General features: G+C 31.7%; 1 protein-coding gene across 1 annotated transcript in view; it reads left to right on the top strand.

Moving 5' to 3' along the window:
- Positions 1-522: 522 nt before the first annotated feature.
- Positions 523-16,227, top strand: part of LOC132253105 (uncharacterized) — a 42,028-nt gene continuing 26,323 nt past the window's right edge. The window contains exon 1 of the mRNA XM_059734498.1: positions 523-587. Within this exon, the coding sequence (XP_059590481.1) occupies positions 523-587 (65 nt within the window). The remainder of the gene's footprint in view (positions 588-16,227) is intronic.

Below are 16,227 nucleotides of genomic sequence, written 5' to 3'. Positions count from 1 at the left end.
ATTCAATCTAAAAAACTGGTAATTCAACTTTTTTTAACATCATGGCATGATTACCTTCTTGGGTTTATCCTCAGTTTTTTATTTTTAATTCAACAAAGAAAATCAATTATTCGATTCATTGAAAGATCGTGATAAAAAACCGATTATTCAATTCATTTTCATATCATGGCGCGGTTTTCGTTTCTTTGGTTTTATTTTCAATTTTTTATTATTATTCTGTTCATTTGAATATCATATCCAAATTCTTGGGTTTCACTTCCAATTTTTGATTCTGCGGGAAATATGAAAACTGATTACTCATTTCATTTTATTATCATGGCATGATTTTCTTTCTTGCTTTTTATTTTGAATTTTTTATTGATTGGAGGAAATGGATAGTTTGCTTCTTTTAAATACCATGATGTGATTATTTGATTTTCTTTCTCAGGTTCTTTTTTTAGTAAGAAGTACAGGAAACTGATAAGTTTTTCTTCTTCCTTTTTTTTTTTTAATCAGAGCTCTACCTGCTCAGGCTGAACTGCCATGGATGGAGATGATTGGAAGCCTCATCTTTCGCCTAATTCACGCCATAGGATTGTCAACAAAATGTGAGTATTTTATTTCAATTACCAAATGCAAATGTTTTAAGGATATTGAGAAATTTCTAGTGTTGGAACTTAAAACTACTTTTCAATAGGAATTCTTGGTATTGGTTAGGGTTTGAAACTATAGTTCTTAAATACATAAATTCCTTTTTAACTTGTAAGCAACAAGGACCAATAACCCACTTGCCCAATTGACATGGCCTTAAACCCCAAACAACTTGTATCATATTACTCAAAATCTACAAGCGTGTTTGACCTTGTCATTTAAAAACATTTTTTTAATATTTTTTAAAAAACTTTTAAAAATTAAAATGAAATAAAAAATAATTTTAAGAAACACAAGTAGGAATTGTTTTCACCTGTTTTTTTTAAAATAAAAATAAAAATATGGCTTTGTTTGATTATGCTTTTTAAAACTTCTTGTTAAGTTAAAGAATAAAAAATTGTTTTTAAAAGCAATGATAAATGGGTCCTAAGATTTCTTAATTAGGATTCTTCTATAAAATACGAAAAAGATTAAAATTTGGTTTTTAAATAATATAATGATTTATTTAACTATAGGTTAAATTTTCTATCAAAATAAAAAATTATTTAAAATTTTAATATTCTTATTTTGGTCAATATGTTACAATAATAAATACTTAGACATTATTTTTCAAACTTATGGTAATTTTAAATCATAATTAACCAAAGTCCTTAAACTACTTTCTAATTAAATTTCCCTTTAAATAATAAAAAGAAATTTTCTCAAAAAAAAAAATGGCAGTAACATTTATTTAATATAATATTGAAATTTCTATTTATAAAAGTTTATAGTAAAATATAAACAATTTATTTAGGAGGCGTTGGAATATACTTCTCAAAGAAAACAATTTTTTTTTTCTTTTGGGTCCTTTGGATGTTTAGGATGAGGTTAAAAAAATAATTGGAGGGCCCAACTAAAAATACAAGCCCATTGGGTCCTTTCATTCCACAAAACAAAAGACTGAAAAGGCACAACGAAAATGCAAGTCCATTAGGTACTTTCATTCCCTTGGTTGGATGCCTATTCTGAGGAATTTAATTCTTAGCCCAACCTGGCCCAGATATTTTTAAGGGGTCACGTTCGAGCTTCATTTTTATTTGAGGTGAGGCCAAAAATTTAAGTTGGGCAAGCCAATTGGCCCAATTCAGGTTAAAAATAAATTTGGCACAACCTAATCTTTGGGTACATGGTGATTAAATTTTTAGCTTAAATATGAATTACAATACTTTAACTTAAAAAAATTGAAGGAAAAAAAAATGAAAAACCGATTTGGGTCCCATATTAAAGTTTTCAAAAAATTATTTATATTTTAAATTATTATTTAATATAAAAAATAATTAAACAACACCAAAGATTTGTTCTAAAAAAATAATTTATTTTTAAAACAAAATTTTAAAAATAATAATTAAAAACATTTTTTTATATTTTTTAAACAATTTTTAAAATTAAAATGAAATAAAAAAATAATTTTATAAACACAAGTAGGAATTTATTTTAGCTATTTTTTAAAAATAAAAATAAAAATAAAAATATAGGTTTGTTTGATTATGTTTTTTAAAACTTGTTTTTAAGTTAAAGAATAAAAAATAGTTTTTAAAATCAATTTTCAAAAAATATGCCAAACGGGTCCTAAGATTGCTTAGTTAGGGTTCTTCTATAAAAGATGAAACATATTAAAATTTGGTGTTTAAATAATATAATGATTTATTTAACTATAGGTTAAATTTTCTATCAAAATAAAAAATTATTTAAAATTTTAATATTCTTATTCTGGTCAATATGTCACAATGATAAATACTTAGATATTATTTTTAAAACTTATGGTAATTTTAAATCATAATTAACCAAATTCCTTAAACTACTTTTTAATTATATTTCCCTTTAACTAATTAAAAGCGATTTTCTCTATAAAAAAAAAGAAAAAAAAAAGGTAGTAATATTTATTTATTATAATATTGAAATTTCTATTTATAAAAGTTTATAGTAAAATATTAACAATTTATTTAGGAGGTGTTGGGATATACTTCTCAAAGAAAACAATTTTTTGTTTCTTTTGGGTCCTTGGGATGTTTAGGATGAGGTTAAAAAAATAATTGAAGGGCCCTACTAAAAATACAAGCCCATTGGGTCATTTCATTCCACAGAACAAAAGACTGAAAAGGCACAACGAATGCAAGCCCATTAGGTACCTTCATTCCCTTTATTGGATGCCTATTATGAGGAATTTAATTCTTAGCCCAACCTGGCCCAAATATTTTTAAGGGGTCATGTTCAGGCTTCGTTTTTATTTGAGGTGAGGCCCAAAATTCAAGTTGGGCAAGCCAATGGGCCGAATTCAGGTTTAAAATAAATTTGGCACAACCAAATCTTTGGGTACATGGTGATTAAAATTTTAGCTTAAATATCAATCACAATACTTTAACTTAAAAAAATTGAAGGAAAAAAAATGAAAAACCAATTTGTGTCCCATATTAAAGTTTTCAAAAAATTATTTATATTTAAAATTATTATTTAATATAAAAAATAATTAAAAAACACTAAAGACTTGTTCTAAAAATAATAGTTTATTTTTAAAACTAAATTTTAAAAATAATAATTAAAAACATTTTTTTATATATATTTTTAAACAATTTTTAAAATTAAAATGAAATAAAAAATAATTTTTAGAAACAGAAGTATCAATTGTTTTCAGCTGTTTTTTAAAAATAAAAATAAAAATATGGGTTTGTTTTATTATGTTTCTAAAAACTTGTTTTTAAGTTAAAGAATAAAAAATAGTTTTTAAAAGCAATTTTTAGAAAATATGCCAAACGAGTTCTAAGATTGCTTAGTTAGGGTTCTTCTGAAAAAGATGAAACATATTAAAATTTGATGTTTAAATAATATAATGATTTATTTAACTATAGGTTAAATTTTCTATCAAAATAAAAAATTATTTAAAATTTTAATATTCTTATTCTGGTCAATATGTTACAATGATAAATATTTAGATATTATTTTTCAAACTTATGATAATTTTAAATCATAATTAACCAAATTCCTTAAACTACTTTCTAATTAAATTTCCCTTTAACTACTTAAAAGAGATTTCTCAAAAAAAAAAAATGTAGTAATATTTATTTATTATAATATTAAAATTTCTATTTATCAAAGTTTATAATAAAATATTAGCAATTTATTTAGGAGGCGTTGGAATATACTTCTCAAAGAATACAATTTTTTTTTTTCTTTTGGGTCCATGGGATGTTTAGGATGAGGTTAAAAAAATAATTGGAGGGCCCAACTAAAAATACAAGCCCATTGGGCAATTCCATTCCAACAAACAAAAGACAGAAAAGGCCTAACTAAAATGAAGGCCCATTGGGTACTTTCATTCCCTTGGTTGGATGGCTATTCTAAGGAATTTATTTCTTAGCCCAACCTGGCCCAGATATTTTTTAAGTGGTTAAGGTTCGAGCTTCGCTTTTATTTGAGGTGAGGCCCAAAATTCAAGTTGGGAAAGCCAATGGGCCGAATTCATGTTAAAAATAAATTTGGCACAACCCAATCTTTGGGTACATGGTGATTAAATTTTTAGCTTAAATATCAATTACATTAATTGTGGACCCCGTATTTCGGCTCATGCGCTTCAACTCGATGACGAACTCGCTTTTTATTTTGAAAAATGATTTATTTATTAAGAAAATGCTTGAAGTTGTCACTTATTTTTGTTTTATTTTTAACGGGTAAACAAAATAAGAAAGAAAACCCTAAGTGTGACTCCTTATTTATTTATTATAATATTGAAATTTCTATTTATAAAAGTTTATAGTAAAATATTAACAATTTATTTAGGAGACGATGGGATATACTTCTCAAAGAAAACAATTTTTTTTTTTCTTTTGGGTCCTTGGGGTGTTTAGGATGAGGTTAAAAAAATAATTGGAGGGTCCAACTAATAATACAAGCCCATTGGGTAATTCCATTCCAACAAATAAAAGACTGAAAAGGCCAAACTAAAATGAAAGCCCATTGGGTACTTTCATTCCCTTGGTTGGATGGCTATTATGAGGAATTTATTTATTAGCCCAACCTAGCCCAAATATTTTTAAGTGGTTAAGGTTCGACCTTCGCTTTTATTTGAGGTGAGGCCCAAAATTCAAGTTGGGCAAGCTAATGGGCCGAATTTAGGTTAAAAATAAATTTGGCACAACCCAATCTTTGGGTACATGGTGATTAAATTTTTAGCTTAAATATCAATTACATTACTTGTGGACCCCGCATTTCGGCTCATGCGCTTCAACTCGATGGTGAACTCGCTTTTTATTTTGAAAAATGATTTATTTATTAAGAAAATGACTTGGAGTCGTCACTTATTTTTGTTTTATTTTTAAAGGGTAAACAAAATAAGAAAGAAAACCCTAAGTGTGACTCCTTATTTATTTATTATAATATTGAAATTTCTATTTATAAAAGTTTATAGTAAAATATTAACAATTTATTTAGGAGACGATGGGATATACTTCTCGAAGAAAACAAATTTGTTTTTTCTTTTGGGTCCTTGGGGTGTTTAGGATGAGGTTAAAAAAATAATTGGAGGGTCCAACTAAAAATACAAGCCCATTGGGCAATTCTATTCCAACAAATAAAAGACTGAAAAGGCCAAACTAAAATGAAAGCCCATTGGGTACTTCCATTCCTTTGGTTGGATGGCTATTATGAGGAATTTATTTATCAGCCCAAGCTGGCCCAGATATTTTTAAGTGGTTAAGGTTCAAGCTTCACTTTTATTTGAGGTGAGGCCCAATATTCAAGTTGGGCAAGCCAATGGGCCGAATTCAGGTTAAAAATAAATTTGGCACAACCCAATCTTTGGGTACATGGTGATTACATTTTTAGCTTAAATATCAATTACATTACTTGTGGACCCCGCATTTCGGCTCATGCACTTAACCTCAATGGCGAACTCGCTTTTTATTTTGAAAAATGATTTATTTATTAAGAAAATGCTTGGAGTCGTCACTTATTTTTGTTTTATTTTTAAAGGGTAAACAAAATAAGAAAGAAAACACTAAGTGTGACTCCTTATTTATTTATTATAATATTGAAATTTCTATTTATAAAATTTTATAGTAAAATATCAACAATTTATTTAGGAGACGATGGAATATACTTCTCAAAGAAAATAATTTTTTTTTTTCTTTTGGGTCCTTGGGGTGTTTAGGATGAGGTTAAAAAAATAATTGGAGGGTCCAACTAATAATACAAGCCCATTGGGTAATTCCATTCCAATAAATAAAAGACTGAAAAGGCCAAACTAAAATGAAAGCCCATTGGGTACTTTCATTCCCTTGGTTTGATGGCTATTATGAGGAATTTATTTATTAGCCCAACCTGGCCCAAATATTTTTAAGTGGTTAAGGTTCGACCTTCGCTTTTATTTGAGGTGAGGCCCAAAATTCAAGTTGGGCAAGCTAATGGGCCGAATTTAGGTTAAAAATAAATTTGGCACAACCCAATCTTTGGGTACATGGTGATTAAATTTTTAGCTTAAATATCAATTACATTACTTGTGGACCCCGCATTTCGGCTCATGCGCTTCAACTCGATGGTGAACTCGCTTTTTATTTTGAAAAATGATTTATTTATTAAGAAAATGACTTGGAGTCGTCACTTATTTTTGTTTTATTTTTAAAGGGTAAACAAAATAAGAAAGAAAACCCTAAGTGTGACTCCTTATTTATTTATTATAATATTGAAATTTCTATTTATAAAAGTTTATAGTAAAATATTAACAATTTATTTAGGAGGCGTTGGGATATACTTCTCAAAGAAAACAATTTTTTTTTTCTTTTGGGTCCTTGGGGTGTTTAGGATGAGGTTAAAAAAATAATTGGAGGGTCCAACTAAAAATACAAGCCCATTGGGTAATTCCATTCCAACAAACAAAAGACCGAAAAAGCCAAACTAAAATGAAAGCCCATTGGGTACTTTCATTCCCTTGGTTGGATGGCTATTATGAGGAATTTATTTCTTACCCCAACGTAGCCCAAATATTTTTAAGTGGTTAAGGTTCGAGCTTCGCTTTTATTTGAGGTGAGGCCCAAAATTTAAGTTGGGCAAGCCAATGGGCCGGATTCATGTTAAAAATAAATTTGGCACAACCCAATCTTTGGGTACATGGAGATTAAATTTTTAGCTTAAATATCAATTACAATACTTGTGGACCCCGCATTTCGGCTCATGCGCTTCAACTCGATGGCAAACTAGCTTTTTATTTTGAAAAATGATTTATTTATTAACAAATTGACTTGGAGTCGTCACTTATTTTTTATTTTTTTTTAAAGTGTAAACAAAATAAGAAAGAAAACACTAAGTGTGACTCCTTATTTATTTATTTGTTTATTTATTTATAAATAACTAAATAGTAATATTTATTTATTATAATATTGAAATTTCTATGTATAAAAGTTTATAGTAAAATATTAACAATTTATTTAGGAGACGTTGGGATATACTTCTCAAAGAAAACAATTTTTTTTTTCTTTTGGGTTCTTGGGCTGCTTAGGATGAGGTTAAAAAAATAATTGGAGGGTCTAACTAAAAATACAAGCCCATTGGGTAATTCCATTCCAACAAACAAAAGACTGAAAAGGCCAAACTAAAATGAAAACCCACTGGGTACTTTCATTCCCTTGGTTAGATGGCTATTTTGAGGAATTTATTTCTTAGCCCAACCTGGCCCAGATATTTTTAAGTTGTTAAGGTTCAAGCTTCGCTTTTATTTGAGGTGAGGCCCAAAATTCAAGTTGGGCAAGCCAATGGGCCGAATTCAACTTAAAAATAAATTTGGCACAACCCAATCTTTGGGTACATGGTGATTAAATTTTTAGCTTAAATATCAATTACAATACTTGTGGACCCCGTATTTCGGCTCATGCGCTTCAACTCGATGGCAAACTCGCTTTTTATTTTGAAAAATGATTTATTTATTAAGAAAGTGACTTGGAGTCGTCACTTATTTTTTTTAAAGTGTAAACAAAATAAGAAAGAAAACCCTAAGTGTGACTCCTTATTTATTTATTATAATATTGAAATTTCAATTTATAAAAGTTTATAGTAAAATATTAACAAATTATTTAGGAGGCGTTGGGATATACTTCTCTAAGAAAACAAATTTTTTTTTTTCTTTTGGGTCCTTGGAGTGTTTAGGATGAGGTTAAAAAAATAATTGGAAGATCCAACTAAAAATACAAGCCCATTGGGTCATTCCATTCCAACAAACAAATGAGTGAAAAGGCCCAACTAAAAAGGAAGCCCATTGTGTACTTTCATTGTCTTGGTTGGATGTCTATTCTGAGGAATTTATTTATTAGCCCAACCTTGCCCAGATATTTTTAAGGGGTTAAGGTTTGAGCTTCGCTTTTATTTAAGGTGAGGCCCAAAATTTATGTTGGGCAAGCCAATGGATAGAATTTAGGTTAAAAATAAATTTGGCACAACCCAATCTCTGGGTACATGGTGATTAAATTTTTAGCTTAAATATCAATTACAACACTTTAATTTAAAAAAATTGAAGGAAAAAAAATGAAAAACCAATTTGTGTCTCATATTAAAGTTTTCAAAAACTTATTTATATTTTAAATTATTATTTAATATAAAAAATAATTAAAAAACACCAAAGATTTTTTCTAAAAATAATAATTTATTTTTAAAACAAAATTTAAAAATAATAATTAAAAATATTTTTTTATAATATTTTAAACAATTTTTAAAATTAAAATGAAATAAAAAATAATTTTTAGAAACACAAGTAGGAATTGTTTTCAACTGTTTTTTTTAAAAAATAAAAATGAAAATATGGGTTTGTTTGATTATGTTTTTTAAAACTTGTTGTTAAGTTAAAGAATAAAAAATAGTTTTTAAAAGCAATTTTCAGAAAATATGCCAAACGGGTCCTAAGATTGCTTAGTTAGGGTTCTTCTATAAAAGATGAAACATATTAAAATTTGGTTTTTAAATAATATAATGATTCATTTAACTATAGGTTAAATTTTCTATCAAAATAAAGAATTATTTAAAATTTTAATATTCTTATTTTGGTCAATATGTTACAATGATAAATACTTAGATATTATTTTTCAAACTTACGGTAATTTTAAATCATAATTAACCAAATTCCTTAAACTACTTTCTAATTAAATTTCCCTTTACCTAATTAAAAGTTTTTCTCAAAAAAAAAAAAAAAAGCAGTAATATTTATTTATTATGATATTGAAATTTCTATTTATAAAAGTTTATAGTAAAATATTAATAATTTATTTAGGAGGCGTTGGGATATACTTCTCAAAGAAAACAATTTTTTTTTCTTTTGGGTCCTTGGGGTGTTTAGGATGAGGTTAAAAAAATAATTGGAGGGTCCAACTAAAAATACAAGCCCATTGGGTAATTCCATTCCAACAAACAAAAGACTAAAAAGGCCAAACTAAAATGAAAGCCCATTGGGTACTTTCATTCCCTTGGTTGGATGGCTATTCTGGGGAATTTATTTCTTAGCCCAACCTAACCCAAATATTTTTAAGTGGTTAAGGTTCGAGCTTCGCTTTTATTTGAGGTGAGGCCCAAAATTCAAGTTGGGCAAGTCAATGGGTCGAATTCAGGTTAAAAATAAATTTGGCACAACCCAATCTTTGGGTACATGGTGATTAAATTTTTAGCTTAAATATCAATGACAATACTTGTGTACCCCACATTTCAGCTCATGCGCTTCAATTCGATGGCGAACTCGCTTTTTATTTTGAAAAATGATTTATTTATTAAGAAAATGACTTGGAGTCGTCACTTATTTTTGTTTGATTTTTAAAGGGTAAACAAAATAAGAAAGAAAATCCTAAGTGTGACTTCTTATTTGGAAAAGGTGGTATGTGAAAACCATGTCGGGGCTCGGGGGTCAGGTTACTTATCGGGAAGGTACGGTAAGAACCATAGCACCCCTCTAAGTCCCTAAAAACGGGTCTCTACTAATAAAATGAAATAATCATGGCAATTGATAAGGAAATCAATGGATATTTGGAACTATCATGCACAACGTGGAGATCAAAACACGCATAAGAATTGCCAGAGTGAAAATGGGTGCATACCTTGGCAACGAGCCATAATGTGCTATTAAGAAATCGAGTTAGTGCACAATTAATGAACATAAAATATGGCTCACATGTCATTAAATCGAATACGAAATCACCAATGACACACCTGGCGCTTCACTCAAGTTCATTTTTATTTTAAATAAAACTTTTTTTGATGTTGGGCCCCCACCACAGGCATTTTATTTTGCATGAATCCATTCCAATAACTCCATTATCCAAAATTACGAGATTAAATTCACGCTTATTTCAAAACATTTTAAAATCATGGAAGTTGTGAAAAATGCATGCCAAAGAAAATGACAGCAAATTTTATTGGAAAACTAATTTTTGGAGCCTAAGAAAAATGCGAAGTATGAAAAATTTGGAGATTTGAAATTATTTAACAACCTGAATTTTGAAAATTATTTACAAAAGAGGGTTTGGGGAATCATTTTCAAAATCAAAGATGATGGAACAGGAGGTAGCACGTGGCCCAAAGGTGGCCATGCATAAGGTGCACCATGCGCAGATCATTTCATTCTAGGCCCCAGCTGGAAAAGCACCCCTTCGGTTAACATTAGCCAATTGATTCCCACTATACGCCACCAGCATTGTCAACCCTAAACTTATCAATGGATGAAAATTTCGCTCCCTGTAACCCATGCCCATCACCATTATCTGCATCAAGCTTGTCAACAAATGAAACTTCTGCATAACGACTTTCAATCTCCAAGTCAGTATCCACCCTAGGCGATGATTCAACTTTACCTTTCACATCTTCTTCACATGGTAGAGGATTAATATATAATCCATTAACCTGAGTGAATCTGATGGAATTCAGAAGGGGAGTTCAAAGGGATGACTATAGGGACCCCTCCCCACACGTGGCACACATCTCCTGATGACGCGTGGCACACATTCTCATCCGGGTTAACCTCATTCGGATTTCCCCAAGAGTACACGTGGCACGTCTCTCCTATCCGGACCCCCTCAAGGAGAGGCACACGACACTCACAAACATAACATCCGGACGACTGCCACAGCACATCCGGACGATCGACATACATTATCCGGATATGTTTGTCCGGATCATTGACTGAAGTAAGCAAGTCTTACACGTTATCACAACAACCTGCCATGGCCCACGTTCCGCCACTTGCAGGGTGAAAGGACAAGAATGAAGTGACATCAAGTCACTTCCTACGATCACTTCCCACGATTTCTGACAATCGCAACAACTACCACGATCTCTGTCAGCCGCCCGTAGGGTGATGATGGCCCTGCCACCACCTAGTGTCATCATGACAACACAAAATATCTCCCTGCCATTAAAGAGAGAAACAAAGCCTCTGATACTATATATATGAACCTTCACACAAAGAAGAAGGTAAGCTTGCTGTACCTAGTAAAAGGCCAACTGATTTATCTCTCTCTCTAACTATGGCTGACAAAACCATCGGAGGGTGCGTCCGGACACCCTGTCCGGACGCCTTTTGCAGGTAGTGCGATTGAATCAAGAATCTATATTGGTTGAGATCGTGCGTCCATCCATTTGACAACTACATGGATCACCAGGGACGCGAGGCCTCAACAATGACTTCTTTCGATGACCATTGACAGTGCCTGAATTCAGTAAGGAGAGTATAGGCACTGAATGGAGAACGAAGAGCAGGTTCCTGATTTGTTAGAATTCTCTTGGCTCACTTCGGAACGAGTGCCCAAAAGCTCAGCGAGCTTATCTAAGGCCATTACCTTCTCGGCCTAGGTAGTGCCCACAAATGGACCCTCCTCTCTCGACATTGACGAGCTGTCCATCGGATTATAGTGTCGGCGCCGAAGCATAGAGCTCTTCTTTTCGTCGCCGCTCTCCGCAGCCAAACCACCGTTGGGATTGTCGATTTGGGTGTCACCTTCAAGCCTAGATCTGAACTTTTCGATGTCAACGTGTGTGTAGAAGTGATCGTTCTCGGATTCTGTTTCCTCCCAACCTGCAGAGGGAATGCTGAAGGGACCGAAAACGAGATGTAGGTTTTTCGGGATCCGAAAATTGACCTTGGAGCGTGCCCGCCTTTGGTGACCTCCTAGATTTTTGAGCAAAGGAAATAGAAACGATGAACATGTCCAAAAAAAATCCCTAGGACCTGATTACAGCCTATTTGCACTGTTCAACTCAGAAATGGCATTCACATAACCTTAAGAGAAAGCACGAAGTACGACCTTGGCTTGAACGCGAACTATTTTTATACCTTGATGAATTTTGGATAAGCGACGTGGAGGTTAAATGCTCATGAGAGATAACGGAAATGGACTTGTGGGTGTTGAGTATGAAGAGTGGGAAGATGGTGGTGGTCGTGTGCATGGGGTTCCATGTACGTGAAAAATAATAAAAATGAGAAGAGGGTGGATTGGATGGATGGTGAGGGGTGAAGGGCATGGGAGAATATGAGCATGGGATTAATGGAATGGGGAGTGGAGGTTAATGTGGCCATGTATAGCCATGCAAAGGTGGGAGAGAATGGGTTTAATGGGTATGAGTGAAAAATGGGTACGTGGTGTAGAGAGAGAAACGGGTATGAAGATGGAGTTATAGGTGGTGGTGGGTATTTGGTTGACAAGGGGGCTTAGGTTCATGGGGAATGAAAGGAAGAGGACCGAAAGAGGGTCATGAAGGGTATGGATATAATTGGTGAAATGGGTAAGGGGGTATGATGGTGGAAAGGGATGGAGAAAAGTGTGAGAAGAGTGACGGATGGCCATGCACACATGGCTATGCATGCAGGTATGAAATGGGTGTGGTGATTAGGAAAGGTGGTGAGATGGAGGAATAAGTTGTGGCAATAGGTGTGGTGGATAAGTGAGAGAAACAAGGATGGCCATACATGGGGGGAATTGGTGTTGAGTAGAGAGCGAGTAGTGAGAGAGATAACGGAAATGGGTTAGTGTTCTTGCTCACGGGTGGCATGGGTGATGGGAGCATGGTGTTTGAAATGGGTAAGTGGGGTGGTTGGAAAATGGGTATGAGATGGGTGTGAGGAAACAGGCAGTGGGTGTTGATGATGTAGAGAGAGAAGAGGGTGGTGACATGGTTAGATAGAGGGTGGTGAGTGGTGGAACGTACATGGATTTCACGCACACAGGAAGTGATGGTGAAAAGAATGCAGGTTAATGGGTATTGGAAAAGAGTGTTGATGGGTATGGGGGATTGAAAAATGGGTATGAAGGTGGCTTCAATGGGAAACACACTTTTGCTACTGGAATGGCATTCGCCTTCTTGTCGAATCTGTATCAAAAGCTCCAACACCCAACCTCCAGCATTCCAGCAGGAAACATGGCAGCAGTTGTATGCCATATATAAGGAGCAAACTCATATAGGGCATCAACCATGACTTCAGGACCCCATCACCAACACCCATAATGACATGAACCCCGCTTAAGATAATGCGTCGATCTTCATAGAAACTGGTCCCACCAACGCGAACATGGACCTGTACCCTAGAATCATCGCCTAATGCTCGCATAACCTTTTCCATTTGTTGGGCAAATCAAATTGTAATCCATATCTGAGCTTTGCATATGGCAGAAATGAGCTTGGTCACACTTATTGTCTTCGTCATCGTTGAGCAATGTGCATTCTGCCAGTAGATTCAAAGCTATCATAGCATATGGGTTCAGATTTATTCCATAGTAGGTTCATCAACTCATCCCCTTGTATACACTCCTATCCTAGTAACTTGGCCATTGATGAATATCACCCCACCATCATCAAGAAACAGAGCCACAAACAAAGGAGAATAAAAGCGTGAAAACAGAGTTCGAACCCAGCTCTATGTCATGGACTATCAAAGAGCTAGAAGCAGGTAGCATCAACAAGAAACAAAAGCATGATTTTTACATATCAAGTTCAGGGATGAAGCCATGCATCAACTACTTGCAATAGGAGTCCAGGAAACCAAAGTAAAATCACACAAAGCATATATGCATGCAAACATATTCAACAAAACAAACCAGTAATCTTTGATGCCCAAACCAATCAATGAAAATCATACTCCAAAATCTGTAAAAAAAATGTCGTAAAGCAATGTGAAAATGAGGAAAAATGCGAAGTTTACAGAGGCTTTACCTGGAAGTCTCCTCTCTAAGCAAGCCTCTAGTTGCCTATCTCAAGCAACCTCCATCACAACCCTACTCTCTGTCACAAACACCGCTCTTCTCAAAACCTCAAAAGATCTCCAGTTTTACTCCTCACTCCCTTCCTTTTCTCCTAACCCCTTCTTTTTTTCGTTTCTCTCCTAATCCTCTATGTCAACTCTCCCAACTGCCTTCCCCTAAAAAAAAACTCCTTTTTCTCCTTTTACCCACCGTTTTCTATAACCAGCCACATTTTGCTCAGTTGTGTCCCCTCTTTCTTTAATTGTGCTTCTTTTCTACTCAACTATGTCTCCTTTTTCCTAAGCAGCTCGTTCGTCAGCTGCTTTTCTTTCACTTCCGTCGTCGTCATCTTGCCTGCTCAAGAATAGCTCACTCATCAGTCCTCTTTGGTTGCTAGTCCTGTCCAGCTACCCCATGCAGCTCAATGTTGGGGTGGTAAGAAGGCGTAAGGAAGAAGGAAAAATAAAAAATAAAAAATCAGAAAACAAAAAAAAAGGTCCCACATCTGAGGGGGTCTAAAATACTTTAACTTAAACAAATTGAAGGAAAAAAAGGAAAAACCAATTTGTGTCCCATATTAAAGTTTTCAAAAAATATTTATATTTTAAATTATTATTTAATATAAAAAATAATTAAAAACGCTTAAGATTTATTCTAATAATTAAAACAAACTTTTAAAAAGAATAATTAAAAATCATTTTTAAATATTTTTTAAACAATTTTTAAAAAGAAAATGAAATAAAAAATAATTTTTCGAAACACAAGTAGGAATTGTTCACTTGTTTTTTTTTAAAAAATAAAAATAAAAATATGGGTTTGTTTTATTATGTTTTTAAAAATTTGTTTTTCAGTTAAAGAATAAAAAATAGTTTTTAAAAGCAATTTTCAGAAATATATGCCAAACGGGTCCTAAGTTTGCTTAATTAGGCATCTTCTATAAAAGATGAAAGATATTAAAATTTGGTTTTTAAATAATATAATGATTTATTTAACTATAGGTCAAATTTTCTATCAAAATAAAAAATTATTTAAAATCTAAATATTCTTATTCTTGTCAATATGTTACATTGATAAATATTGAGATATTATTTTTCAAACTTATGTTAATTTTAAATCATACTTAACCAAATTCCTTAAACTACTTTCTAATTAAATTTTCCTTTAACTAATTAAAAGCGATTTTCTCAAAAAAAAAATGGTTGTAATATTTATTTATTATAATATTGAAATTTCTATCTATAAAAGTTTATAGTAAAATATAAACAATTTATTTAGGAGGCGTTGGGATATACTTCTCAAAGAAAACAATTTTTTTTTTTCTTTTGGGTCCTTGGGTTGTTTAGGATGAGGTTAAAAAAAATAATTGGAGGGCCTAACTAAAAATATAAGCCCATTGGGTCCTTTCATTCCAACAAACAATAGACTGAAAAGGCCCAACTAAAATGCAAGTCTATTGGGTACTTTCATTCCCTTGGTTGGATGCCTATTTTGAGGAATTTAATTCTTAGCCCAATCTGGCCTAAATATTTTTAAGGAGTTTAGGTTCGAGTTTCACTTTTATTTGAGGTAAGGCCCAAAATTCAAGTTGAGCAAGCTAATTGGCCAAATTCAGGTTAAAAATAAATTTGGCACAACCTAATCTTTGGGTACATGGTGATTAAATTTTTAACTTAAATATCAATTACAATACTTTAACTTAAAACAAATTGAAGGAAAAAAAAAAACCGATTTGTGTCCCATATTAAAGTTTTCAAAAAATTATTCATATTTTAATTTATTATTTAATATAAAACACCTAAGATTTGTTCTAAAAATAATATTTTTTTTAAAATAATAATTAAAAACACTTTTCATATATTTTTTAAAAAAATTTTAAAATTAAAATGAAGTAAAAATTAATTTTTAGAAACACAAGTAGGAATTGTTTTCACCTTTTTTTTTAAATAAAAATAAAAATATGGGTATGTTTGATTATATTTTTAAAACTTGTTTTTAAGTTAAAGAATAAAAAATAGTTTTTAAAAGCAATTTTCAGAAAATATGCCAAACGGGTCCTAAGATTGCTTAATTAGGATTCTTCTATAAACGATGAAAAATATTAAAATTTGGTTTTTAAATTATATAATGATTTATTTAACTATAGGTCAAATTTTCTATCAACAAAAAAAATTATTTAAAATTTTAATATTCTTATTCTGGTCAAAATGTTACAATGATAAATACTTATATATTATTTTTCAAACTTATGGTAATTTTAAATCATAATTAACCAAATTCCTGAAACTACTTTCTAATTAAATTTCCCTTTAACTAATTAAAAGCGATTTTCTCAAAAAAAAAAAATGGCAGTAATATATATTTATTA

Source organism: Vitis vinifera, chromosome 18, assembly GCF_030704535.1.
Source record: "Vitis vinifera cultivar Pinot Noir 40024 chromosome 18, ASM3070453v1".
NCBI lineage: Eukaryota > Viridiplantae > Streptophyta > Magnoliopsida > Vitales > Vitaceae > Vitis > Vitis vinifera.
The sequence above is the reverse complement of the archived record's forward strand: the minus strand, read 5'-3'. Positions and strand labels throughout refer to the sequence as shown.